At 41.2% G+C, this 26,955-nt stretch overlaps 2 protein-coding genes, 1 long non-coding RNA gene and 2 pseudogenes across 4 annotated transcripts; 1 reads left to right on the top strand and 4 right to left on the bottom strand.

Moving 5' to 3' along the window:
- Window positions 1-535: 535 nt before the first annotated feature.
- Window positions 536-6,385, bottom strand: LOC110042412 (uncharacterized). Its single transcript, XM_020747777.2, has 5 exons — window positions 6,023-6,385; window positions 2,989-3,016; window positions 2,260-2,490; window positions 1,101-1,213; window positions 536-792 (listed from the first exon to the last, which is right to left on the bottom strand). Exons 1-5 carry the CDS (start codon window positions 6,158-6,160, stop codon window positions 634-636), a joined length of 669 nt encoding a protein of 222 aa, XP_020603436.2. The 5' UTR covers window positions 6,161-6,385; the 3' UTR covers window positions 536-633.
- Window positions 6,386-11,206: 4,821 nt separating this feature from the next.
- Window positions 11,207-13,225, bottom strand: LOC149110001 (uncharacterized). The gene is made up of 4 exons (XR_016207926.1): window positions 13,006-13,225; window positions 12,715-12,813; window positions 12,087-12,205; window positions 11,207-11,552 (listed from the first exon to the last, which is right to left on the bottom strand). It is a non-coding gene; the product is annotated as an uncharacterized LOC149110001 (long non-coding RNA).
- A 1,070-nt stretch (window positions 13,226-14,295) lies between these two features.
- LOC110042483 (5-hydroxytryptamine receptor 1B-like) lies at window positions 14,296-16,346 on the bottom strand. The gene has a single exon (XM_020747865.2). The coding sequence runs from the start codon at window positions 16,344-16,346 to the stop codon at window positions 15,408-15,410; it is 939 nt and encodes a 312-aa protein (XP_020603524.2). The 3' UTR covers window positions 14,296-15,407.
- A 275-nt stretch (window positions 16,347-16,621) lies between these two features.
- LOC110042482 (uncharacterized) lies at window positions 16,622-20,623 on the top strand (annotated as a pseudogene). The gene is made up of 3 exons (XR_016207925.1): window positions 16,622-17,352; window positions 19,043-19,208; window positions 19,887-20,623. The product of XR_016207925.1 is annotated as an uncharacterized LOC110042482 (transcript).
- A 5-nt stretch (window positions 20,624-20,628) lies between these two features.
- Window positions 20,629-26,841, bottom strand: LOC110042484 (uncharacterized; annotated as a pseudogene).
- Window positions 26,842-26,955: the final 114 nt, after the last annotated feature.

The raw sequence follows: 26,955 nt of genomic DNA, 5'->3' as shown, positions 1-26,955 counted from the left end.
CCTCCACAAACGACCCACAATAAGAGCGGGGCTGCTCGTCGCAAATATTGAAAAGAACCCCTAAGAGGTTCCAAAATCATGTTTTGTGGGCGTGGCTCGAAATGTTTTTCACGCGCGCCTAAGAGGTATCAATTCCAAAACAACACATCTTCTTCTGTCACATTTTTTTTCGGCTCAATACCGTACAAGGTAAAGGCTCCCGCTGTGGACACCCAAAGAGATACCAAAACGGCGTTTTTAACTCCTGAAAGGTACAACAAGCAGCCCCGTCATTTTTACATAGGAGTCCTCCCTCGGGCAAGAACCCTCTTTCTTCAGTTTTTTCTCCTATTCCACGTTAAAATACAACATAGGCTGCTTAAAATTATGCAGTCTGCTTTCCAGGGGTCCAATCACTTTTGTTACAGCTCCTGAGTTCTGTTGTTGTTCACTGAAGTGCTTTGTCACATTCTGAATGGTAAATTATCCAAAAAGGCCCAGGACGCCACACAGTACCGGCAAAATGTCACAAAACTACAAAACGTCAGGCAGATCGTGGTATTTTTTGATTCATTTTATTGTACCAGCTAATTTACTAAATGAGATTTAACATGGAAGAGTTTACACGTTATAAGTCATGGATCGTGTTTCTGTTTACTCTGCAAGCTTTTTAAGGTCCTCTACCCATTCCTCTATCGGCCGTATGGACTTACACTGCACGTGAACCTTATTTCCCATTTTTTTCATGATTGGCAGGTTCAATGACATTCTGTCAACATCAGCTGGGTCCTCTACACAAACAACTGCCAGAACCTGTGATAAATACAACATGCAGTGTGCTATAAGCCTCTAAATAAAAACTGCATTGATTTAAGTGGGCCGAGCTGGGGCAGGGATCGAGGAGGGAAAGGAGAGTTGATCCGATTAAGTTATATTTGCACCTAAAATTTTGGTCCATAATAACCAGGAGAATAATTCCAATGTGTTTCCAATTTGAGGTCTAATTTTAGGCACATTTTCGCGTAAAGAATTTTTCTTTCGTGTGACTCGGAACGTTCTCCGAACGATTCCATCATGTTAAACACCAATACAAAAACCTATCAATTCTCGTTGATATATACCTTTCGTTCCGCTACAACTTTCCACAAGTCCAAAATGATTCCCAATTTTTTCGCATCTAGTGCCTCTTTAGCCTCTTCGGCCCAGATTGTTAGAAGATCTTGTTGCGTCATGGCTGTTAGAAAGAAGAAATGACATTGGATGGAATAAAATCAATTAAAAAGTAGTCATTCTGTTAAAAAGATTTCGACGCAATGCGGAGGAAGGAAGGAGATGAGGCGGGGAGGGAGGAGGTGGAGTGGGTGGACTAACGAATGAATGAATTGAATGAATGATAAATGAAATTAGCCCGCAGCATCCACTCAGGGCCAATACCTCGAATAAGTCAAATAAATTAAGGTTACACAATACCTTCGCGGATGCCCTTCATACCTGGTTGTTTTTATGGAAACTACCACAAACTATATATCAATAGAAAGGTTATGAATCGTAGAATTCGGAAAAAAATAACCACTGTTTTGGCTGTACCTTTGTTGAGAAGAAAGAAGCCAAGAAACTAAGAACGACCGATTGTCATTCCACCGAATTAATCGGGTAGAGAGGAAGCCAGTTTTCATGCGGGTTCTCTATCCTGATCGAGCTGGAATTTGGAAGTTGTTGGTGTTTGTGGTGGGGGAACACTGTACCGGGAGAAAAACCCTCGGAGCAAGGCGAGAACCAACAACAAACTCAACCCACATATGACACTGGGCCGGAATCGAACCCGGATAACACATAAGGATCAACACATAAGGATTTCAGTGGTCCGCCAGCGTTCGTAGTGATTATATATAGATTAATATAGTATAAATATAAATATAAATACAAATTTATCGAAATATTTTTATTGCTTGTATTAGCAAATTTTAATTTTATTGTTTCCATTTTTTAGCACGCACATGTTTTAACGAGTTTTTATTACTCCTAAATGTTGCGTGGGTAAATAAAGGATTGTTGCTGTTGTTGACTGTTGAAGTCATGCGTACAAACATCGTTTCTTCCCGCCACTTTGTAACGTTTCTTAATTGGCATCGTGAAAACCTCAATCTTTGCTCTTCAATTTTGGTGATTTCTGAGAGACGACCGAGCTTGACTGCTAATTGCGCCTAGTTACATAGCCTTTTCAAATTATTCCATTAGAGATTCAGTACAACGCAACAAGAAGAATGTTGATTAACTCACCAGAATCGTATTCCACAGTAAACGTCAGAAAATAAAACAATCCTTTCTTCAGATTTGATTTTTGTTCCGCGTACTTCTCTTCGTTTCCAACCCTCTCGCTTACATCAGAGGCAAATCCTTCATATTGTCTAAGAGCTGTGAAGGTTGAGTGAAGCTGGTCTCCGAGGGTCTGGTAAAGAGGAAGTTCAGCAAAACACGTGTCCAGTACTGCCGGTGATTCCACTGACATCACTGTGGAGAACAGCACGCGCAAGCTAAGCTAAAGTGGCTTCTAATAGAAGGAAAGCAACTCGCTTACAAATTAAATAGTCAGTCATATACTACAAAAAGAAAAAGCACAATATTAATCCTGTTTTTCTGGATTGAAGCATACTGTGGTAGCATTAATCACAGTCATTGAGCTCATGTCATCATGATCTCATATCTCTCCCAACCTCATTATCAGGATGTTCCCTCTCACACTGGAGTCATTCTCCAGTTCTCCTCGTAATGTTCCAGCCCGTCCTAGTTCCAACAAACTCGACCCATTAAAATTAACATGAACTGCTTTGTAGTCAAGCGAACGAGTGACTCGATCAGTCATATTATCGGGAAAATAAAGTCACTTGTTAGCAGAAAAAAATTATTTCTGATCTAGTAAACTAACTGCCATCGTACTAGTTTGTTCCTTCATATTATTTGATCTGGTTATCGGATATCTGATTAAAAATTATTCATTTTTTTTTTTACCACCAAGAACGTTCCTCTCTCCAGATATCTGTAGAGTCAAAGAGAAATGAACGATAATTCAGCACACACTATAGCTAAGTTTGTTCAAAGAAAAAAAAAATAACCTGAAGAGGCACGAGGGGACCAAGGAAGCAGGTCGCTTGTTTCTATTTGCTCTCTTCTACCATACCTCCGTCAAGCTAAATAATAATAAATTACAATAATAAGAAACAAGATGCCGAAGCAGAGTCAAAGTTTTAGCCATTACAAGCTTTCGACGCTGGCACAGCGTCTTTCTCAAGTGAATGTGGCGGGAATATATTTGTTACGTGAGCTTGGGTGAAACAAGTCAAGTGCCAAAACATCCCCTTACAGCAAAGATATCAGTGACGTCACCTATTGTTATTAATGTGCCACCCAGAGAACTACTGGCTGGCGAAGCAAAGAATTCTTTAGTTTAACGTTTTGAGTATTTAAATCACAAAACAATGTTTGTAAACAAATATCTTCCTGTAGGGCCGGAAGTTCAAATCCACGGTGTCAATTGAGAGTCGGGGACTGGCACAGAATTTCTAAGGCCTCACGGATTCTCTTTCTGAGCTTACCGTGGTTGTTTTCTTCTCTAGCTATGACAGCCACCTCACTCTCTTCAAACTCTGCTTCGGTATCTTGTTTCTTATTATGTCTACCACAGAGTCGGGAAATAGTATCTTTATTCAATAAATTACAATATTTAGAGAGGAAACCAAATTAGCCTTTTGCTAGTTTTCATGCGGGTCTTATATCCTGGTCGAATTGGAATTTAGAGATGTTGGTTTCTGTGGGGGGAGGAAAACCGGATAACCCGGAGAAAAAACCTTAGAGCAAGGCGGGAACCAACAGCAAACTCAGCCCACATATGGCCTCAGGCCGGAATCGAACCCGGGCCACGTGACATTGGTGGGAGGCGAGCACTCTCACCACTGCGCCATCCCTGCTCCCCTGCTCTTTTACCCAACATCGTAAGCGAACAGTGAACAGGCTAAAGGCTGTGACGCCCCTTATGACATGACGGCCAAACACTAACGTTTACACGGAATTTTTATACCGGTTTAAGCAGCTTTAAAACTTGAGTATGAAATTGTATCAATAGAGTGAAGTTGTTGTTTTCTTGTAAGTGTAATTTCCTGCTCAAACGTACCGAGTTGAAAAAAAATATAGACAAATAGATAAATGAGAAACTAAAGATTTATATACATCTGTTCTAGACCAAATAAATAATACTAGTCTTAAGAAAGAGCTTTCGCGGATTAACCTGTGTCAAGTGGCCGCCGGCCATTGTCGGCTTTTGCCAGACAATGCACAGTAAAGTATTCGGTCTCGGAAAAAATCGTCCGGCCATGCTAACACCAACATTAATATCACAAATTTCAATAGTGCTAAGGTTATTTCTCTGCATAATATCGGGCATATCGCATTCTTGTCAGAGGAAAATGGTCAGGGGCACCCAACAGATCGTTTCGGTAAATTATCTGTTCGGAAGCCCTTTAATCCCCTCTGATTTTTTGAAGAGAATTGTCCCCTGGAACTTTCGTAATATGAGAAATTTAATATCTGTTGTTTTCGGATTGTAAAAAATGTCGTTTTGGGTACCGAAAAAAGGTCAGCTATCATTTTCGGAAAGGCGATAAGACCTAAGGTTTTCGGGGAATGAACAAAAAAGCCCTAATAAATTCGAGAATACTCAAGTTCCCCTAGAATAACCGAACAGATAAAAAATTCTTAGCGCAACCTAAAATTAACCTACAGAGCTCTAAAAGTACTCCAGATAGCCTCAAACAGCGTTTAAAAACATTTGAGAGAAAACAGTCGTTGGGTGCCCCTGAATGGTATCGCATTGTGACCCGCAATTAAAGTTACAGTTGCGCCTTCAGTGGTGTCACTTGTCGACATTCAGTAACTGTGGACTTTGGCAGAGCGAAGCCCGCTTGGAACCCGGCTACTGACTTGCCATGGAACATTCGTTCCTAGCCTACTCGGAGACACTCGGGTACAGTCGGGTATAGTCGGGATACGGTCGTGGACCAATGTTTAAAATTATAACTGGGTAACAGTCGATTCTCAGTCGGGAGCAGTGTAGGAAAAACGATACCACTTTGGGATCTGCATCGCGTCTACTGATAAATGCCTCGCGCGATTTTTGTTGGGCTAAAAAGCATTTTTAGAAGAGCTAAAAAGCATTTTTTAGAAGAGGTGAAAATATTGACCGTTAACGGTTTCGTTCTGTAGCTGTTTACCGTGAATATGAAGGATTGGATTAACTGATAAACACTGAGGCAATTATCACATAATTTTAACTGCCATGTCACTGAGGCACATTGAGCGGATATCATTCCCATTTAGACCATCAGTTTCGATTCAAAGGTCATGCCTTCATCGAAGGGTAATATAACTGCTCTTTATATCGACCTCACCAAGAGTGTCCTATTCTGTGCTAGTCATATCTAAATGATGTAAGTTGTCTTAATTTGCATTGTATCCGGAGTTTTTATAGAATCAAAATGGCAAGAAACTGAATTATCATTTTATAATAGCATTCTATTTCAGTCTGTTTGGACAGGGCATGTAAACCAGAGTAAATGTATTTGGCTAATAAACTTATTATAACCGACCGATCGCTAGAGTGATGCCAGGGATACCAAGCGGTCAAATCTTTCCTGAGATAAATGATTCGAAAATGAGCTAAAAGAAAAAAGAAAAAAAAAAAAAAAAAAACAGGTACAAGTTAAAGGTTTACGCAATATAGATATGCCAATCCACTCATACAATACGACTTGCCCAGATCAAACGACATATATTCTGTATGATGAATACTGATGCGACTTTCTCTTCAGTTGTTGCAACATGATTTTCACTGATACAGGTATACGAACGCTAGGCCAACAGAACAAATCGCTTATCTCACACCAGATGTATACTGAGATCAGATTTTAAATTATCAGTTTGGCGTAAAGTGATGATATAAGCGCCGCTTTGCAAATGGCGAGATGTACTTTCAAAGCATTTAGAGACTTACCTTGAACGCATATTTCATTATACCTTGATCGTACAATTTAGACGCGGCCTCAGCATGCTTCAGCCATAATTGATAAAGTTGCTTCGATGTCATTCCGCGATACTCGAGACTTGTTTCAAAAAAATATAAGAGAGACATTGCGAGTATCAATGAAAGTAGATCCCCAAAAAATTTCAGTCTACGTCAGCTCTGCCTCTACCACAACAAATGCTATGCTGATGCCGTGTTGTGCTCGTTATAGCAGGATAGCTGTTTTAACGCAGATTAATTTTTCGCCGAATTTGTTCCTGAATTGAGTTGCGGTTGACTGATTTTTGGTGAATGCTTTTAAGATAAGTGTTGTTCTTATAGTTACGAGGCAATGGGTTACTATTTAATGAGGGAAGTTCATAAATGGCAATCGCTTTTAGTACTCCAATCTGATTGGCCCGGCCAGAAACTTGAATGCTATATTTCATGTACCGAGCCTTTTGTTGGGTTCTCTAGGGTTATTCAGATGTCCATATAAAACATCAGATGTTAACTCAAAAGGGCTTTCTGTCATGAGAATGTCCAGTTCCACAACAATTGTATACCAGCTTTAGGAAACTAGACCGAAGTTTCATTAAAGTTACGATATTACGATATGTTTTTGCATTGTACTTGGCCGGCCGGTATTAGCGAGGACAAATGAATATGGTATGAAAAATATCCAGCACATAAGCAATATTTCACCGTTTGTTAATATTCCGCCATACTAAATATTACTCAATATTGCCTTTGACGTACGATAAATGGACTTTAATATATAAAAGACAGTGTTTCTCTTTCTGTCTGTTAATAATAACCAAAGAAATCTTTACCAATACAGACTGGTCATTAGGGCGACTTTTACGTAGCACTAAATAATGACAAATTAAAATCCCTCTATCTCCACTGACTTGTTTCCGTTCCCCCAGTTTCTCTTTCACTCTGGAATTAATCTAAGTGACTTTTTTTTTTTCACGAAATGGACGACTTAGTGTAATATGTTAATATAGGTCTGCACTGTTTAAGTTATTTGTGAAATAGCACAAACCTACAAAAGAATGTTGGCGGTTCTCTTACGAACTGGCTGAGTTTTTTCAATAAAGGTATTGTGCTTTGTTTTATTTAGGCGGCATCACAAAAGGTTTTGTTAATTGCGGTTCCTGCTTTCAGCGTCCAACCATTGTTTATAATCCGGACAAATTGAGATGGGCAAGTAACTAAGTGCATATCCCTTGAATAGACCATTTTTAATTGCCGTCAAAAAATTACAGAAAAGTTACAGAAACTTTTTTGGATAATATTTATTTACACAACGTTTTTCTGGAGGTAATGACGTCTTCAGAACACTTTTCGTGCATAGCAGAAGGCAACAAAACTTTATTCATTCTCACATTTTTTATCCTCAAATAGTGACAACGAATATAAACTTATTGTTTATTCTTTCGTTATACGCTCCGCTTTATTGTTCACGATGTCTCCATTTCCGAGTGTTTGGATGGACGCGCTCTCAGTTGAATTTTCGGCGGTTTCTCAACCATCAGTTTCACTTTAGCCCATTTCTCAACTATCAGTGCATTCAGTTGCGGATCTCAGATCTCACTTTTTTTGAGGACTTGTTTACTGAGCGGCTTGTGCGTTTACTTGATGTAAAAATACATTTACTAGTTTAAAACTCTCTCACTAACTGTTCTTATCAGCAGCTGTCTGATCTAGAGTTTTATCATTCGTACAAGAACAAGTAAACGAAACTGAGCAATTGGCCATGTTTAACAGAAAATAAGCTTATACATGATTTTTTTTCCACTCATCATATCGTTCACAATCTCGCATTTCCTTTGATGTTATTTCTGAGCATTTGGTTGTGCTCCGGAACCCCTCTCATTGGACCGGTACCCGCTTAACACGGACACAAAATTCAGAACTCCGTCAAACTTTGACATAATACAATTGATGAAACTTCTACAGGTAAAAAATTCAGCTTGTTGGAATGAGGAATTGCGAGTTTGAGTGGCTTTTGACATTTTTAGTGAAACGCTTTTTTGGAAGAATATATTTGATAAGAATATCGATATTGAAATTTGCGAAATTGTAAGAATATTTTAAGCTGATAAAACCGAGACTGAGATTTTGAAAAGAATACAATTTTGTTTGTTGGAAATTTGAAAATACAATACAATTATATGTTCTTAACCAAACCATATAAAATTCTCCCTTTCTCTAAACGGCGAAACTAGCCAAAAAACAGCTAGCACTAGCCTTAAGCTCGTTGCGAACAACATTTCTGCAAGCTAGAAAGTTATGTTTGTTATCAGTGTACACTTGTAGTTGATACCCCAGTATATTCTTAAACGAAAATGCCATACACTATAATCTCAGACAGGCGCTTTTGTCTAAGATTATTCACAAGAATATTTTCAGCCAGGAGCCATAATCGGGGACGGAGACCGTAAGTCTCGGGATTCGCGCGTACCTATGATATGGGACAATTTTTCTATTTTTAGAACAAATTGCGCCATCCTGACGTCATATATCCGCGCGGATTCACGCACGTGTCGGGGGCTCTCGCGTGGATGTTGTCACGTTGTGTGATCAAATGGTGAGAGTTGAGAGATTCTTTTGCGTATTTTTCAGGAGTACCCAACGACAGTTTTGACGAAAATCCACCGTACGGTCTGCTTAACATTACCCGAGTGTCGCTACGTCAATCTTGTTTAATATTTAACTTTCCTGGGAAAAAAATACCCGCTCTTCACCGCCAGCAAGCAGGATTTCGAAGTTATCGGACTCCCAGCCAGCGCTCGACGTTGAGGTCGTCAACGAGCCAGCATGCTTTAAACTTGTCACCTAGCCAGCCAGCATAAGAAAAGTTTGCCAAAAGTTTGCCAGCATGTTCGAGTATACCATTTTTTGCCAGCCAGCGAGCTAGTAATTTCAATATACCATAGCAAGGTACATTTCCTTAAAACTATTAATATAACAACGGATTTAGTATTGCGTACCATGAACGCAATAAGTACGTTAATGGTTTCATTTTTACATTTGACTGGAAAGTTTTTGTAACACTTAAGAGATTACACTTACCATTCAACAGTAAACAAAAGGGAAAGATAAAATGTGCTTAAAGTGTCCTGATTATCCTTCAGGGATCCAAGCTTCACTCTGAAAATAAATCGTGAATTCCCTCCAAAAGAGCGTGAAGTATAAACAATGTCCATTCACTTAACGGACGTAATCTAGATATTAATGAAGATCTATCGTTGTTATTATAAGTACAACAAGAAACCTATCAATCAGTTTCTAACGCTTACATACGACAAACTTTCACATTCATTTCATTTCTCACAGTTATTGTTCCAAAAAGCCAACGAACCTCCATACAAAGAAACATTGTTTAGCTCCTGAAGTAAAAGCGAGACGAGATTACAAAGCCCTCACAAGGCTTTGGCTACCCAGTGTCTGTCCTTTTAATTTTCAAATGAACCTACGATACAAACAGATGTCAGTTACCTTTGTCAATACGACATTTCGTTGGCAAAAGGTTCAATACAGAAGCCGGAAGGATTCGCAGCAAACGCAATCGTTACTTGTTCGTAAGGCGATCACCGCAAAAGACTCACGACAGAAGCCGCAAGGATTCTCAGCAAAAGCAATCGTTACTTGTTCGTCAGGCTATCCCCGCAAAAGACTCACGACAGAAGCCGCAAGGATTCGCAGCAAACGCAATCGTTACTTGTTCGTAAGGCGATCACCGCAAAAGACTCACGACAGAAGCCGCAAGGATTCGCAGCAAAAGCAATCGTTGGTTGTTCGTCAGGCGATCACCCCAAAAGACTCACGACAGAAGCCGCAAGGATTCGCAGCAAAAGCAATCGTTGGTTGTTCGTCAGGCGATCACCGCAAAAGACTCACGACAGAAGCCGCAAGGATTCGCAGCAAAAGCAATCGTTGGTTGTTCGTAGGGCGATCACCGCCAAAGACTCACGACAGAAGCCGCAAGGATTCGCAGCAAAAGCAATCGTTGGTTGTTCGTCAGGCGATCACCGCAAAAGACTCACGACAGAAGCCGAAAGGATTCGCAGCAAACGCAATCGTTACTTGTTCGTCAGGCGATCACCGCAAAAGACTCACGACAGAAGCCGCAAGGATTCGCAGCAAAAGCAATCGTTACTTGTTCGTAAGGCGATCACCGCAAAAGACTCACGACAGAAGCCGCAAGGATTCGCAGCAAAAGCAATCGTTGGTTGTTCGTCAGGCGATCACCGCAAAAGACTCACGACAGAAGCCGCAAGGATTCGCAGCAAAAGCAATCGTTGGTTGTTCGTCAGGCGATCACCGCAAAAGACTCACGACAGAAGCCGCAAGGATTCGCAGCAAAAGTAATCTTTGGTTGTTCGTCAGGCGATCACCGCAAAAGACTCACGACAGAAGCCGCAAGGATTCGCAGCAAAAGCAATCGTTGGTTGTTCGTCAGGCGATCACCGCAAAAGACTCACGACAGAAGCCGCAAGGATTCGCAGCTAAAGTAATCTTTGGTTGTTCGTCAGGCGATCACCGCAAAAGACTCACGACAGAAGCCGCAAGGATTCGCAGCAAAAGCAATCGTTGGTTGTTCGTCAGGCGATCACCGCAAAAGACTCACGACAGAAGCCGCAAGGATTCGCAGCAAAAGCAATCGTTGGTTGTTCGTCAGGCGATCACCGCAAAAGACTCACGACAGAAGCCGAAAGGATTCGCAGCAAACGCAATCGTTACTTGTTCGTCAGGCGATCACCGCAAAAGACTCACGACAGAAGCCGCAAGGATTCGCAGCAAAAGCAATCGTTACTTGTTCGTAAGGCGATCACCGCAAAAGACTCACGACAGAAGCCGCAAGGATTCGCAGCAAAAGCAATCGTTACTTGTTCGTCAGGCGATCACCGCAAAAGACTCACGACAGAAGCCGCAAAGATTCGCAGCAAAAGCAATCGTTACTTGTTCGTCAGGCGATCACCGCAAAAGACTCACGACAGAAGCCGCAAGGATGCGCAGCAAAAGCAATCGTTGGTCGTTCGTCAGGCGATCACCGCAAAAGACTCACGACAGAAGCCGCAAGGATTCGCAGCAAAAGCAATCGTTAGTTGTTCGTCCAGACGTGCGCTCTTTGGTCAAAAAATTTTAAACTGGCAGAAGTGTACATTTTGATATACAGTTCATCGATAGATCATTCATTTCACGACTCTAGTTAATTCAGGGCACTAGCTTGCAGAATGAAACCGTTGCCTCAACTGGTAGGTCAACGATGAGTTCAAATGAAAGCTGCTTTGGATCGCGTTTATTACCGGAAATTCACTTGCTTGGCGCAGTCAAACACATCGCGCGTTACGCCTGTCAAATTGTACTTTGGCAATATTTTCCGGACACTTGCTTAGTAGTTAGCTTTTCACAATTCCAAAGCAGTGTTTTCAAAATGACAAACGATCGCGAGTTCTGTAATCCTTCGCTGATTTCTGTCTTCTTTAGGCTTCGAAAGATCCTTCGGTTCCTGGTACGGAAATTCAATTATTACATGGTTACACGCAGAACCTACAGATCCGACCAGTTAGCCTTGTGAAACACAACCAAAGGCGACAAATGATATATTTTTGCTCAAAGAAAGCCGCACAGAAAGACGAAAGTTGTTTCCTTCTCAACTACAAACTGAAGGAAAGTTTAAGAAGGTAAAATCTTGAGTTCTGTTAACTGACAAAGATTTTAATAACATAGACAATTTTAACATTTTACTTATTATGCCAAATAAAATACATTGCATGATTTAACTACCATTTCCGGTGAGCAACGCGCGATAGTCCCTTGTACCCAATAAGACTGAAAAAGAGGGCAAACAATTGACCCTTGTCGTCCGGCAACTTTCGGAAAATTCCATCACGCAAAGTTGCACTGATTTAAAGCAATACAAAAGTACTATGAGCGAGGCGTTGATTGTATGGCACAATGATCCCTTTATCTTAATTCAGAGAGGATAGTTGTATGTCCAACATTGCAGTCCGAGCTAGCGCATATAAACAAATATGCCTACCCTTTATCCACAAGGCAGCTGCTTTGTCTCTTTGGTAAGTCCTTTTCTCAGCGGAACTTAGATCTGGCAGAGGTCTCTTTTCTTTTTTTCTCTCCAGCCTTTGAAATGACTCAGAATGACTGCAAATGTAAATTAACTCCCGGCAATCTTGAATCATGATCACCGATACATTAATAAGTTTAGGGTCTCAAAATGAAAGCATTTCTCTCAAAGAGACAGCGAACAGTGCGGAATGAGTTCACCAAAAGCATTTCTCTCAAAGAGACAGCGAACAGTGTGGAATGAATTCACCCGACGGCCATTTCTGGTGAACAACGCGCGATAGTCCCTTGTTTTCCATAGGACAAACATTAACTCGTTATGCTAGTACTGAACCACGATTAAGGCATTTAATGTACCCAATAAGACTGAAAAAGAGGGGAAACCATTGTCCCTCGTCTTCCGGCAACTTTCGGGAAATTTTCGATTAAGCAAATTTGCAGATTTATAGCAACCCAAAAATGCTATGAGCGAAACGATGAGTGTATGGTACAATGAGATCACTTTACTTGAATACTTTAGCATCAAGAGAGAAAAGCTGACCACCGATGGAGACGACTAGCGCATATAAACACAACATTACGCCTACCCTTTATCCAGCTGCTTTGTTTGTCTGCGCCAAGTCCCTTTCACAGCAGATCTCGTTTCTTTCCTTTACCAGCGGAGCCCTCGAAATAACTCAGAATGACTGCAAACGAGGAATGTAAATGAACACCTTAGAGTCTAGGTTCTCATGCCGCCGATACCTTTTTAAATTTAGTTGTCTATAAATGAAAGAATTAATGCAAAACATACAGCGAAGAGTGTCACTGATTCCAGTGCAATGTACCATCACTGCCCCGTGTGCAAGCAAGAGAATTATAGGAATGAATTTACTAACCTGCTAGTTGCTTTCCACCGTTTCTTTATAACTGCCGACTGCTTGCAGCACAATAGCGCCAGCAGCGGTTTTCTGAAGTGACGGCTTCTTCAGGCCTTTGGAACGACAAACGAGCGGAGATCCTGTTCCATTGAAAAGAACGTTTTTAACGGATTTGGCCATTCGAGATACTAGTGTTATTACGTCATTGAAAATGACAGCTGCTGATGTTATGCAATTTTTACTGGTTGATGAAAAAGATAAACCGCAATAATCTGACAATGGAGCCATCATTTTCGGGCATGGCATCACGCGCGCGTTGATTTGCATTATTTTTGTAGCGCGTGGCGCTGGGAGTAAGTACGATCGCTTGCGGTTTATCTTCTCACGGCGGAAGGCTTTAGACTTAAGAGCTCACTCACGCGTTTTTTATGTCCCAGGACGGAAGCAGTTTAATTGATTGCTTTTTCGAAGAAGTCACAGCCAGGAAAAACAAACAAGTCACGTTTTTTCCAGCTAGGGACAGTGCTTTAAATCAGTTTTTAGCAAGCGAGACGCTGAACGAAAATCCCAGCCAGTAAATGATCTAATGCTAATATTTCCCAGCCAGCGTAACTACAGCTTGTCGAGCGGGTTTTCTGTCGAGCGGCTCCGTCGGGTACTCCTGATTTTTCACAGCGATGGCAGGGAATAAGGCAGGGAATACGAACCAGGGCGCTTATATGTAGTTTTATGCTCTGAGCTAACGGAAAAGGTGGGTTTTTCAGGGTCGAAAACAAGACTTCAATCTCGCGCTGGGAATGAATACTAAGATCTGCTCACGCTAGTTGTAAGCTTACGCGTATGTTTTTGCGTTTGTTCTGACTTAAGAATATAGCAAGAAAACTCTACACTCTGGTATCGAATTAATTTGTGAGTTTCTCAGACAATGGTTCATCATAACCAAAACCTGTTTTGACGGTTTCTTATTGTTTCTGCTTGTTTGGTGAGTTTGCAAAAGTTTTTGAAAGGAAAGTCTGACGCGTACAATTAGCTCATTTGCATAGTGCAGCTCGTGCACTTTCAAGGCCGAGTCGGTGTTTGAATTGTCAACAAATCTTGACAAAGATTTCCTTCGTTATCTTTTGTGCTGAGATGCTGTAACAAATTTCACGAACGCAAAAAAGGCTACTAACATCATGTGTGTTTCTTCAACATGAGCATAGTGAAGTTTTACACTGCGAAAATGAAAATAGACAAGGAGTTTTGATAGCTCGATCAACAAACTCGAAATCGTTATTCCAAGTTGATTAAAGAAAGCGTCATCGTAACTTTGCTGATTATTTCTGCTTTATTCACATATTTCCAGCTTAGCTTTTATATGTTCTCAAACATTTATCAATCGTAAACATATTTAAAAACTATAGAGTTATTGTTTGAGTTCGATGTACGCTTTCACACGAAAGAGCGGCGGAAGTACAATTTGTCATGTTTACTGACTGTACTGAAAACACGCATCAGCGGGCGCTCTCATTCATTGACAACAGAGAATTTACTGGATTTTTACACGAATAAAACTGAGCAGTATCTAAGGACGTAAAGTTATTGGGCCTTGGATGAAACATCAAGCGTTGCTTAAAATTCAAGCGAAACTCAAACTAGCAATTATTTTGTTTTACTTTTCGGTCGCGATAGACTGACAAATTCCTCGCAAGTGTGTGGCAAGAGGAGCTAGGAAACTATGAAGCCCTGAAGCTCTGCTATATCTAAATATATCCAGCTAGTTTTCTGCTGTGTAATGGAAAAGCTCTTAATCTTCAACATATGTGAAATTTAAAGTGGAGTGATGTACAGCTCAAGTAAAAGAAGCATCCGTCGGAACACAACTTGGTCAGCGATATATATAAGCTTACAACGGAACATACCTAAATTCGACACTGTCTTACTTCACTCAAACTGGAGCAGCTTACGACGAAAATACTTAAGCAAAATTCCAACAGACGTGAACGCGTTGAGTTGTGGGCCAAAAACATGAAAATTTTCGGGAATTTCGGACGCCATTTCCTCCGCCCGACATCCGCAAAAATCCTCGCAGCATGTACGCGCGTGTGCCGCAGGCGATGGCGCAATTTGTTCTAAAAATAGAATTATTGTCCCATATCATGGGGACAACCCTAATACTAGAAATGGCGCGCGCTTACGGTCTCCGTCCCCGATTATGGCTCCTGTTTCAGCATAAAATCGGCAAAAAAATAAGGATAATATTCAGCCTGAGCCGGAAAAATCTACATTCACATTTAAAATTGCAGTCTTCCAAACTTGGCAAATTAGGCAGTTTTGAGGTCCATAACTTTATAAATTGTGCATATTGAACTCTCTTTAGGCAGTCACACAACTCTTCTAGCAGAGGCCCTGCGTTACGATCATTCCATGTTGTGACTCAATCACTGAACCCTGCTGTTGACATCGTATTGGTCGCTTGTGTCACGCTTGAAAAGACCCATGCTACACCTCAGCAATTTTTTGTACGCGGCACGAAATTCTCCCATGCGAAAACAATAAATCCACGGATTCATCGCTGAATTGCTCAAAGCCAGCGTTCTTGCCCAGTTGTATGCCACACCAACATTACTCTTGGCGTATGCAGCACGAAGGTACATCAGTGGAATCCAGCAAATAGTGAAAACTACAACAACAATGGCCACCGTGACTGTCACGCGACGTTCAACCAACTTTGACCCACTCTGTCTTCCGGGACTGCGTACTGAACCTTTCAGCGTTTCCGTGTCACGGTTCCAAACTTTTATTATGATCAAGGTGTAGCAGGAAATGATGATCAAGTAACAGAGAGCGGCGGCAAGGACCGTGAAATAAGATGTCGCCTTCTTGCTCACTGTCATACGCAAAACACCATAAACGACTGGCACCGTCCAGGCGATGACGAGGGCAATCTTGAACCTCTTCATGGTGCGAATCGATTTACAATCAAGGGGTCGGACAATCAGAATGCAACGATCAATGCTGATAAAACACAAGTGAAGAACCGAAGCCGAACACGACATATTGCCAATAAGACGAAACGTCTCTGACACGGGCTCGTTGCAATCGTCACTCAGCTGCAATCCCCAGAACACTATTAGCAAAGGCTGGCCCAGGGAGGAGACCATTAAATCGGCGACGGCCATGCTCGCTAACCAAAAGTTAGATATGATCTGCATACTCGCGTTCGTGTAAACTGTCGCTATCACCAATGCGTTACCGATGGTTCCAATGATACTTGACAAGATATTGATGGGAATCAAAGCAAATGTGTGAGCCACTGGTAAGAGACAATCGTCGGTACTCAAGGATGAATCGGACCCGTTGGAGGAAAGATTCTGCATGATTCAGACGGGATATCGTCACCTGCGCCTCACATTCACGAGGTTTGATATAATCTAATCAGAGGAACATTGTCTGTACACACCCGATGTCTTGTTAAATACATAGGGAGATCGCGTGGTGCTCGCGGAGTACTGAAACTGATTAAGCCAGCTGACAAACTGAATAAGTCGCTGAAACGTGCTTTACTATGCATGCTTCACCTTTGACGTCCGTTTCGAAACCAAATCTTCTATTTCCACGCCTGGGCAGTATACTTTGGCGTTTAGCTATGCATGGGAGGGCATTAACCCTCCCCTACCCCTGCCATCATTTATCACCCTTGCCCCAAAAGTAAACAACTCCATAGCCCCTAAAATTCATTCACAAACATGCCGGCCCATACTCTTATGCTGAATATCGCCTATTTGACTCCCTCGACCAGCAGGAAGACACAAAGGGACAATGGAATAAAGGTGAGGAGAGATCGTGTAAAAATGGCTAATGGTGACGTCACTAACATTGACGTGGTCTGGGAACTACAATGAATTGTAGGAAAGAGCGGAAAAAACGCTGTTAGACTTTGCATGCAACGATTTGGCGATGGCAACACATTTGAGACCTATAATAGTGCGCATTCCTGCTATCACACTTCCCCCTGAACTACAACAAATACTAGATGAAGATGAAGCTAACTTCGATATGGTCGTAGTTGATCCGGCTGAAATCTCAAAACTAAGTGATGAGCTCGTCCAGAGAGTCGAAGGTTTGGTGCACTACACGCCGGAACATTGTCACATCGACGCAAAGTTGATGGACTTATTACCTAATCTGAAGGTTATTAGTAACTGCGGTGTTCGTGTTAATCATATCGATATTGCGGCAGCTAGTGAGCGTGGAATCGCCGTTGGGAATACACCAGGGGCTGTCGATGATTGTACGGCCGATATGGGTTTTGCTCTTTTGATGGCTTCTGCTAGAAACGTTGTCGAGGGAGATAGAATTGCCAGAAGTCCTGAAACAAAGCAGGTACGCTTCACTTCAGTGAAAACATTACAATTACTATCCTATCGGAAGATTGGTATCGAATGCGGCTGCCCATTAAGGCAGTTCACGACCACACATTGCTTCGAGTTACAGTGGTAGGTCACGCTATGTTTTCCATGATTGCGTGACAAATCACTTTTTGCATACTAAGGGTTGGACCATTATTTTTTTGAGGGGGAGGTTGGGCAATTTTCTCACCTTTAGGTTGTGCATGATTTTTTTCGGTGGGCAATAGCTTGTGCAAGAATTCTTTTTAAGTCAAACACAGAATCTGTACAGTAGAAAGTACTAGCTCATTTTTTTACTCCATGGCTCCCCTTGAATGATTTGTTTTTTAGCAGTTTTTGCTGTGCAGGAACTTGCCCACCCCTCCCCCCCATCAAAAATCATAGTCCATCCCTAAGGACTCTCCAATGGGTCTCAAATGGTTGTAAGGATGCGTATGCCTGAGGACTGAGTCATTAGATTGTTTGTGTATGCAAATGATACTTAATTAACATCCTACCAAATTGCCAATATGTGTGGCCAAGGTATATATTGTGTAGTTCCAGAGAATATCCATACCTCCCCCACAGAAGGGATTTTTTCTAACACCTCCCCACCCCTCTGGAAATTCCACTTAAGCTTCATACATTTCTTTAAATTTTTTGGTCTTCCAGAACCACCCACCCCCCAGGAAACTCCAATCCCTTCTGTGGGGGGAGTATGGATATTTTCTGGAACTGCACATTTGAAAGGACACATGTCACATCACATGATAAAAATTATTTCAAGCTCTGGTGGTATTAATAATAATTTCTGAAAAGCTTTTGACTCTTGAAACCTAAAACTGCTGAACCCTTCTTGTTACTAGTAGGCTACTAAAATGCCTGCATAATGCTTTGCTTCACTTAAAAAACCTCAAAAAATGTTAGGCAGCATAATGTGCAAAAGGTTTGATGACATTAGCTTGTAAGTTGTCTTTAAAATATTCTGCCACTCCTTGGGAAAAAACTACAGTGGAACCCCGCCTTACAGTTACCCTACGGCCACCTTGTTATTGCAGTCAGTCTTTTTGAAAACCCTGTTAATCCAGCCACCCTATTAATATGGCCAACAGCCACATTCTGAAATCCCAATCTGTATAATCCTATAATAGCCACTCAAACCAGTTATGTTCATCTTTTCGTGGTTACATGTGTAATATTGTATGTTTTTGAAGTTTGATTTTTTTAGAAGTTATATCTGCATTTCGAATGCTTATTTTAAAAAGGCCAGTTCTTAACAGAAGTGTAATTGTGGCATAATTCTGTTAAGACATCACCTGAAATAGACCCGAGTCATGAAATTTGACCCTACCCCATGACCCGTTGGTGACCGTATTAACGGGGTTCCACTGTATTTGGAAAGATAGACACATTTGTTCAATTGTATCAGAGTGGCCCTTTGGGAAGCAATACTTGCAATGCTTGGTATCAAAATTGACACGCTCACACTCTACACATTCTCTCCAGTCCAAGTGCTGCGGTAGTAGGAAAGATCAAGGGGTGTTATTGTATGAGATAAAGAACACAACACAATAACCCCAGCTAGGGCTTGAACCCGGACCGCTTGAACTGGAGGTGTCTGTACCAACCTTGAGACGACCACGTCTCCATTTGTTGCTTTCGTTTTTTCTTTTGTTTTTTTTTAGTTTATTCACTTGCATGGCTATTTTGGCAGCAAGGTTAGTCGATCAACTATTGGAATTGTTGGTCTGGGCAGGATTGGATGTGCTTTGGCAAAACGAGCCACTGGCTTTGACATGAAAATTCTCTACCACAACAGGAACAGGAAAGAAGTTGAGGAGAAACAATTTGGTGAGTTGATACTTTACTTGTACTTCACTGTTTTGTTCTCCATTGAACTAAAAATGTTTCAGAATATAAGTATATTACATCACAAGGAAGTTGAAATGCCAGCCAAAACCAAACTGACCAATGCTCATTTGTGTTTTCATGCTCTTGTGTGTAATGAAATGGAGCGAATACTTGTGGACTTGAAAACCTGCTAATTTGGAAGGTGCATGTATATGTTAATTTCTATTGCCACTTGTAAAATTACATTCTGGCAAGAGTCCTTAAAAAACAAATTTTTAAAAACCTTGAAAAATCCTTGAAAAAAGCTTGCAATTTTTTGTGTCAACTCTAGGCCTTGAGTTTGTGTCAAAGCTGACAATCCGAGCATTGGTCCTTCGTCAGGGCAAAGTCACTTTGCTCCTTACACTCGAATTGTCTGTGTTGGACTTCTTAGGTGCTAATATAATGTGCAAAAGGTTTGATGACATTGGCTTGCAAGATATCTTTAACCTAGGGAGAAACTATTGGATAGATAGACATCTTTGTTTAATTATATTAGGGTGGTCCTTTCCGAAGCAATTCTGCCTGATATTAAGTGATTTTGGTTTAAACTGGTTTACCAAAGTAACTTCCATTGTGATTCTATTGATATTACACAAGTTACAAATTTCATGAATTCTTGGACCTCTTGCACTGTAGGTGCTCAGTACTGCAGTACTTTGGACGATCTTCTGTATCAGTCAGACTTTGTAGTGCTATGCACCCCTCTCACATCAGAAACAACAAATATGATAACAACAAGAGAGTTATCTTTGATGAAACCAACAGCAACACTGATCAATATCTCACGTGGGGGGGGGGGGGGTTGTCAATCATACTGACCTGACCAATGCACTGCAGAATGGTGTAATAAGAGCCGCTGCTCTTGACGTGACAGAACCAGAGCCTCTTCCCAGAGACCATCCTTTGTTAAAACTGTCTAATGTAACATTGACGCCTCATTTTGGCTCCGCAACTGCTGGCACAAGAATGAAAATGATGGAAGCGGTTCTGATGAATTTAAAAGCTGGTCTGATTGGAGAGAAGCTACCTTTTGGATTGAATTGAAGTCAGATTCTATTTCCACTGTGGGATCAAGTGACCTCTTTTTCAACTTCTTCATGCTTCGTGCTGTCGTGTTTTGTCGTCCTGGTTTACACTGTATATCCCAGTATTTATACACTGGCCAGTTGTCATCCTTGTACTCTTAACAATTGTTTTTGTAATCAATTTACTTTGTGCCCCTCCCTAACTAGCTGCGCGAACAAGGCTAATTTCCCGAGAAAAAAACGATTCTTTAGGAACAGCCGTGGTGTTATGGGACAATGCACTATAATCAAGAAAATAGTGCTAATAATAATAATAAAAATTGGCATACCACTCAAAAGAAAAAAAAATATACTGCTTTTGCAAATACATTTTATTGCATATCAGCAGGGTTATAAGGCAAAAATCAGACATATCTTTCCTGGTGTTTTAAAGCCTTAGAAACTAAATACCAGTAATGTATAGGACTAGATATCTCAGTAACGTTCTTCTAAATAAAGCTACTGAAATCGTTACACGAAAATCTACATTACTTTCTTTAATATACTCTTGTATCTTTTTAGTTAGCAGTACCACTGAAATATGCGTTAATTCATATAAAAATCTATAACTACATCTCAGTTGATACAAGCAAATGAGAAACCTCCTTTTATACAAGCTATCAAGACTATTCTAAAACATATTGTAAAATACACGTTCTTTAATAGATAAAAAAAAAAATGCACAGTAGAGAGAAATTTTTGCATACATGTAGCTTTAAAGCGAAATTTCATCGAAGATTTTAAACTAGGGGGGAGCACCCTAGTTTGAGGTGTACTTTTAAATATGATATTTTACCTAAAGAGGAGATTAAATGTTTTAACAGGAGACAGGAGTTAAGCAAGTGTCTCACACCACCCTTCCCTGGCTCAGCTTAACAAATTCTGCTCAAACACTTTTTACTGATCTTACTCGATGTCTAAGGAATGTAGAAACGTTTGAAGGATTCTATATGGGGAAGGGGGGAGGCTCCTCTTTCTTCGGCCTAGTAGGAGGTATGCTGCTAGACATCAGATGGTGTAAGTAACTTCAAACAGGATATAAATGAAGTTAACTCGATACTAACGGTGAATGGAAGTTAAATTAGACTTGCTCCAGGTAGACTTTTCTTTACGCAGAACAAGAGAGACAAAATCGCGAAACGGTCGACGAAAGATTAGCCTTCCCTCCCCTCCCCTCTCCCCCAGCCAAGCAATCGGTCCATACAATGTTGCTCGATAGAACTACCACTCCGCCCCAATTAGCACTTTCTTAACAACGTTTCGTCAGATGAATCATTTTACACACTTGGATCCTAGAGAATGTAGTGTTGTGCTATAATAAGCACAGGTCTCGGAGAGGAGGTGAATTCTTATCCGGGCCCGACTGGTGGGAACACGTTAAATACTAAAAGAATGGAAATTAAACATTGCAAAATTTTCATCACTCCTGCTTTCATTTCAGACTGTATGTTGTGTAAAACAAAACGAGAAACATGCTTTCAATAGCAGATAACAAGTATCTAATCAAAACTGACCGGTGACTATGTCAGGGATTATTGCCAAACAAACAATCCAGGAAACTTCATTGTGTTGTTGCTTCCTTCTTACAAAAGAGTTGGCGTCCTTTCTAACCCATAAAGTTTCCATTTCGTCTTAGTTTGGAAAGCCTCTCATTTGGGTTCTGGTTCAGTAATACAACAGATTTTACACGGTTGGTAGTTTTACTTCTTTTGCCGAGATTCACGGTCACTATAGTAGCTATAGGCTGTCGTGTTTCAAAGTTATTGATACCGAAAACTTACTTTCAGGTAACTTCTCATTTCGTAAACTGTATTAGTTGTTGTGTCGATGAATCCATCTCACCTTCAGCTCCAGTTTCCTGGGTTTCACCCTTTTCACCGGTATTTGAACCCGTATTACCTTTAGCTTCAGTTTTTCCATTTTCACAGGCATTTGGAGCATGTGCATGTAGCGCTAAAAGTGCGCTCATTAGCAATGCAAAAGAAGAAAGAATATGCCATATATCATGGCTGTCAAAAAAATCCAACCAATAGCATTCCTGGTTTAGATCACGGGATTGCTCAGGAGTTTTCACTTTATCTGTTGTTTTTCCACCAACGAAAAACACCAATGCAGCAATCCAAACGCCCATTGTTGCCAATGCATAGATTACCTGCGATACGAAACAGTTTCGTGGTGTACATCTACATTGACATTTACAGCAGCAGTCCTCAAAGAACGGAGCAACTCCTTTGCCTACAACGACAACTACAGTCTTGCAGATACAAGTGAACAAAAAGGTTTCTGGAAAGTGCATAACTTTAGTTGCCAAGAGGATAACAAAAATGATTAGTACAAACAAACCTATGCAATAAAAAAAAAACTGCTACCCTCTCTAACTTTTGTTCGGATCCTTCGCTTCCCGCTATACCTGGTTCATTACGGGATCTTTCCTTCTTACACGAGCATCTCTCAGGAAAAAGCTTAAGCTTGCATCCTGCCCACCATGCCATGAGCACAACCCACAATACCAGAAAGAACAAAAACGGTATATCTATAGACATCGTCAGCCCTGCCTCGGAATGATGGATTGTGTTCAGGTAATTAAAAATGAAAAGCGGAGCCAAAAAGTAGAGGAACAAATTTGCCGCTGCCACTTGGTTTTTTGCTGTTATGTTCCCAGAACACTCCTGATTGTCAATGCCATTATATGACAAAACAACAATCAAACTTGCAATAACAAACATGAAAGCTGTATCAAACTGGAACGTTAACTTACTTGGGCAAAGGTGATAAAGCGATGAAAATAATCCCTCGAAAGTCAGTGCCCAGCCAAAAGCGTAACCTATGGTGAAAGTAAACTTCTCTTTGTGCTTTTCAGCGCGCAGCTCTAAATCATCGTCGTTTTCAAGGTTCTGATTGTCATTCTGTCGTGCTCTTTCCCGCGTAGCACGTTTTCTACACCCGGCAAGCAGCTCTGACTCCATGCACCAAACATTAACAATTAAGATTAGGCCATGTAAGATGTACGCTAAGTTACTTATCATTAAATTGTATGGAATAACAAAGTACCTTACTCGATAACAAAAATCATTGTAATAACAGTTATCTCTATCGCCCTCGTGAATCATTACATACCAGTTTGCAAAGACAAACTGACGTTCACCCACCATCAAAACTGAACCCACAATAAACGTGATGTAAGAGTAAGTCTTAGAACCCCGACCAAACGAATAACTAGATATAACGTTCCACATGGCTGAAAAGAACTCCCCCCAGCTCAATTGTACTGCTGTGCTATTAATTAGGTCAGTCTCCGCTGAAGCAGTGCACTGAGACCTGCACCGACATTCTCTAAAACTAAACCAAGACCACAAAGACACAACAACACCCAAAACGAGAGAGATACATAATGCTAAAATCCACAAGGGTCTAGAGTATGAGTAATCAAACGATCTTGTCAAAGTTAAATTTACAGTCTTTGTTTCACCAAGCCGTGTTTCTCCTGTTGCGTTCTTAATTGCAATTCCAACAAACCAGCTGGAAGTGGAATCAGTCAAGGGAGGAACAGAGACCTTGGACAAAGTAATCCGTCCTTTCTTTGCAAACGAAAGACGAATTGACTCACCTTTGTGGTCCACTTCGTCAACATTGTCCTTTTCGACATTCTTGCAAACACGTGATACTTTCAAATAAGCTGGCACGTCAGTTGAGTCAGAAGTGACAGTAACATCAAGTTGAGTGCCTGAGATATCTTCAGTTGGGACGAACTCAAAGACACGAACAGGATCACGCGGGCTTAATGTGAAAGGCCTTGTCTCACCTAGTTTGACGTCTTCTACTTGGGCAATTTCTAGAGTGAAATTAAGACCAGGCGTTCCGGAAAAAGTTAAATAGTTTTCATTGACTTCATTCGATGAACGATATGGGCAAACAGGCAAACCACTCTGATCAAATAAAGACTGTAAAATGTCTAGCCGAGATGTCCCAAGGAGGACTCATCTGCTCCGTACACTGACACATGCAAGGATCCTGACAAAACAAACGAAAACAAAATATCAGTCATGGCATTTATCTCACCAGTAACATCGATCATGATCATGAAGTGCAGGATTAATTTTGTGTAGCCTGCGTAGCTGGCGGTTGCGATGCCCAAATAATTTGCCAATAGAATACAGTACTCTATGTTCGCGTTTCCTAAATAGACAAAACGAAATACGGCTTCGTCCAGTGATAATTTACATTACGGTTACAGGTCTATGAAGGGATACTGCATGGTCTCAAGTTGAGCCGGCATTAATTCATGAACATTCATCTTGAAGTAGAAACTACTCTGAAAATAGAAAGAAAAATCGTCAGTCTTCCACGTGCCGACAAGTTGTGTTCTCCAATGCCTCGATTCTATGGATATTTGCCAGTACGGTGGTGCCGGCCGCGCCAGCAGTTCCTTTAGCTGTTTTCAGTTTGGAGAGATAAGCCGAGGAACATTTTCAAGGAGTGTCGAAAGTTGATAATAAAAACGAGGCCAAAACATTACAATCGGTCCGCGATCCTAAGGAAGCGTCTCGTAAATGCCTAAATGGACCACAACAAGAAAGCTCAACACGAAATGGCAAGCTGGGCGTCCGTGATTACGAGATAAAAAAAAACATGGTTTGTGAATCATTGCGAAGATTTTTTTGGGAGGGGAGGCATCTTTCTGGGCGAGTGAAAATTACACCGGGCGAGTGGATTTTGAGAGTCACTCGCCCGAATGTAGCCTGCGAGCAGGAAACGTCACTGTCTTAGCGCCTCTTCGCCGCCTCTCGCGCGACTCAAAGGTGAGCCTGCTCGCAGACTAGCCCGAATAGAGGGCGAGGGCTGTTTAAATTTAGTCTCCAACACTGCTCGTGATTGACTCGATGTTGACTCGTGACTCGAGGTTGATTTGGACTCGCGGTTGGCTCGTGTAACGCTACAACTCTGGAACTGGATAACAAAGAAGTTAGCATATAGCACCATTATATGCATGTGGAGGTATACGTACGAGAGTTCAAGTAGTGACTGACGTTAGTTAGGCATTGCCATTGCTTTTTTACAAGCTTGCTCTGGCAACGTCTCCTTAATTGTGTGTACAAATTTAGAGGAGACTCAGTCATCTAATGCTACATAAACACGCAGTTGCGACAGATTTCCACCAACTGTCTAAAGCTGAAAACAACAGTCATGAAATACTTCATTACATGAAATTTCTGTGACACGTAAAAATAAATCTCGATAAGGGCCACGAAGCTCAACACAACATTACGCGAAAAGTGACTAAAATTAAGTCAATAATCAAGAAAGAGTGAAAACAAGGCATTCACGTACAAGTATGAGCTACTTGTGGACATTGTGAGAACTGTTTAGTCGTTACTCTTGACATAAAGTCTCGCCGTTGCGTTTTTGTTAATTGAACTTAGGCATTGACGACAGCGACACCAAGGACGACGCCTAGCAGAAAAGGAATTTACATTTTACCTTGGAATTTCGCTGTTGTCTAGATCTGTTCCGGACTCCAATTGGTCTGAAAACTTGCTCAGACTCCTTTTTGACGTTATTGTACCTTAAAAAAGTCGGTTTACTAAATTCAGGGATATGTTAACTTGAAAGTAACATTGCCAAGGTAATAAAGAATTGTGTCGCGAAATATGCGCACCTAAAAATCGCGAAATAAACGTGTCGCCGCGTCTCTAGTTTTCCACTCTTCTTCCACTTTGAACGCCTGCCACGCAGGCTAGTAATAAGGTAACAAACTATTCCCGAGTCTCTCTGTTGCAGAGGGTAAGCCATTTATCTGTCCCTGTAGCCGTGAAGTAGCGTCCATTAAAGTCAATTCAAGCTCTCCTATCTCGCCTCGTTAACGAGAGTCTTGGAGAACCGACTGTCAGTAAATTGGTCGTGCTTATCTTCTCATATGCACACATTGAAACTTTTACAACGGAATAGCCCTGAGGCGAGATATCGGACAAGCGATTACAATATGGCAGAAGATTTCACTGCTCAGTAGAATCCAGCTACAGATAGCGGGGTCACACGTCGCGCGGACTGCACTTAGGAAAGTGTACGTAAAAATACGACGGCCTCACCTGTCGATTCTTTGTTTCTTTTAGCCCTCAAATACATCAAACTGTTTCGATTGTCTGTCTGCACTAGACAGGAATGGATGACGTTTTTAAAGTAAGGCAGCTGTCCGTTAAGCTGTATCGGTACAGCTGATGTGTTATGAGCACTTTGCCACGATTTCACCTCTTCAAAGGTGCAGTCTGCAGACAGCTTGGCTTGAACTGCCAAGGAACATAAAGAGCTGCACATCGAAATTTTGAAGAGAAACACTGCGGGATGGAGCATGTTGTGAACTGAACTAACAACTATCTCAAGTCTGTCAGGTTCTATTAACACTGCCTTTGCTCTCTTCAGAAATAAAGTTTCCTCTCGCCCCATGTAAAGGAATCCAAGAGGGTCTTGGATTCCGGATTCCACATCGTGGATTCCGGATTCCGGTGACTGGATTCCGGATTCCATGCCTATGGATTCCGGATTCCAGACGTTCCGAGATTCCGGATTCCAAAGGTTTCAACTCTGATGTTCATTCGTACTGCGATAGCAGATTCTGCTATTAAAGTACGAATTGAGTAAAAAAG

This window comes from Orbicella faveolata, unplaced genomic scaffold (assembly GCF_042242905.1).
Source record: "Orbicella faveolata isolate gen_17 unplaced genomic scaffold, um_ofav_v1 contig_24, whole genome shotgun sequence".
Classification (NCBI taxonomy): domain Eukaryota; kingdom Metazoa; phylum Cnidaria; class Anthozoa; order Scleractinia; family Merulinidae; genus Orbicella; species Orbicella faveolata.
The sequence above is the reverse complement of the archived record's forward strand: the minus strand, read 5'-3'. Positions and strand labels throughout refer to the sequence as shown.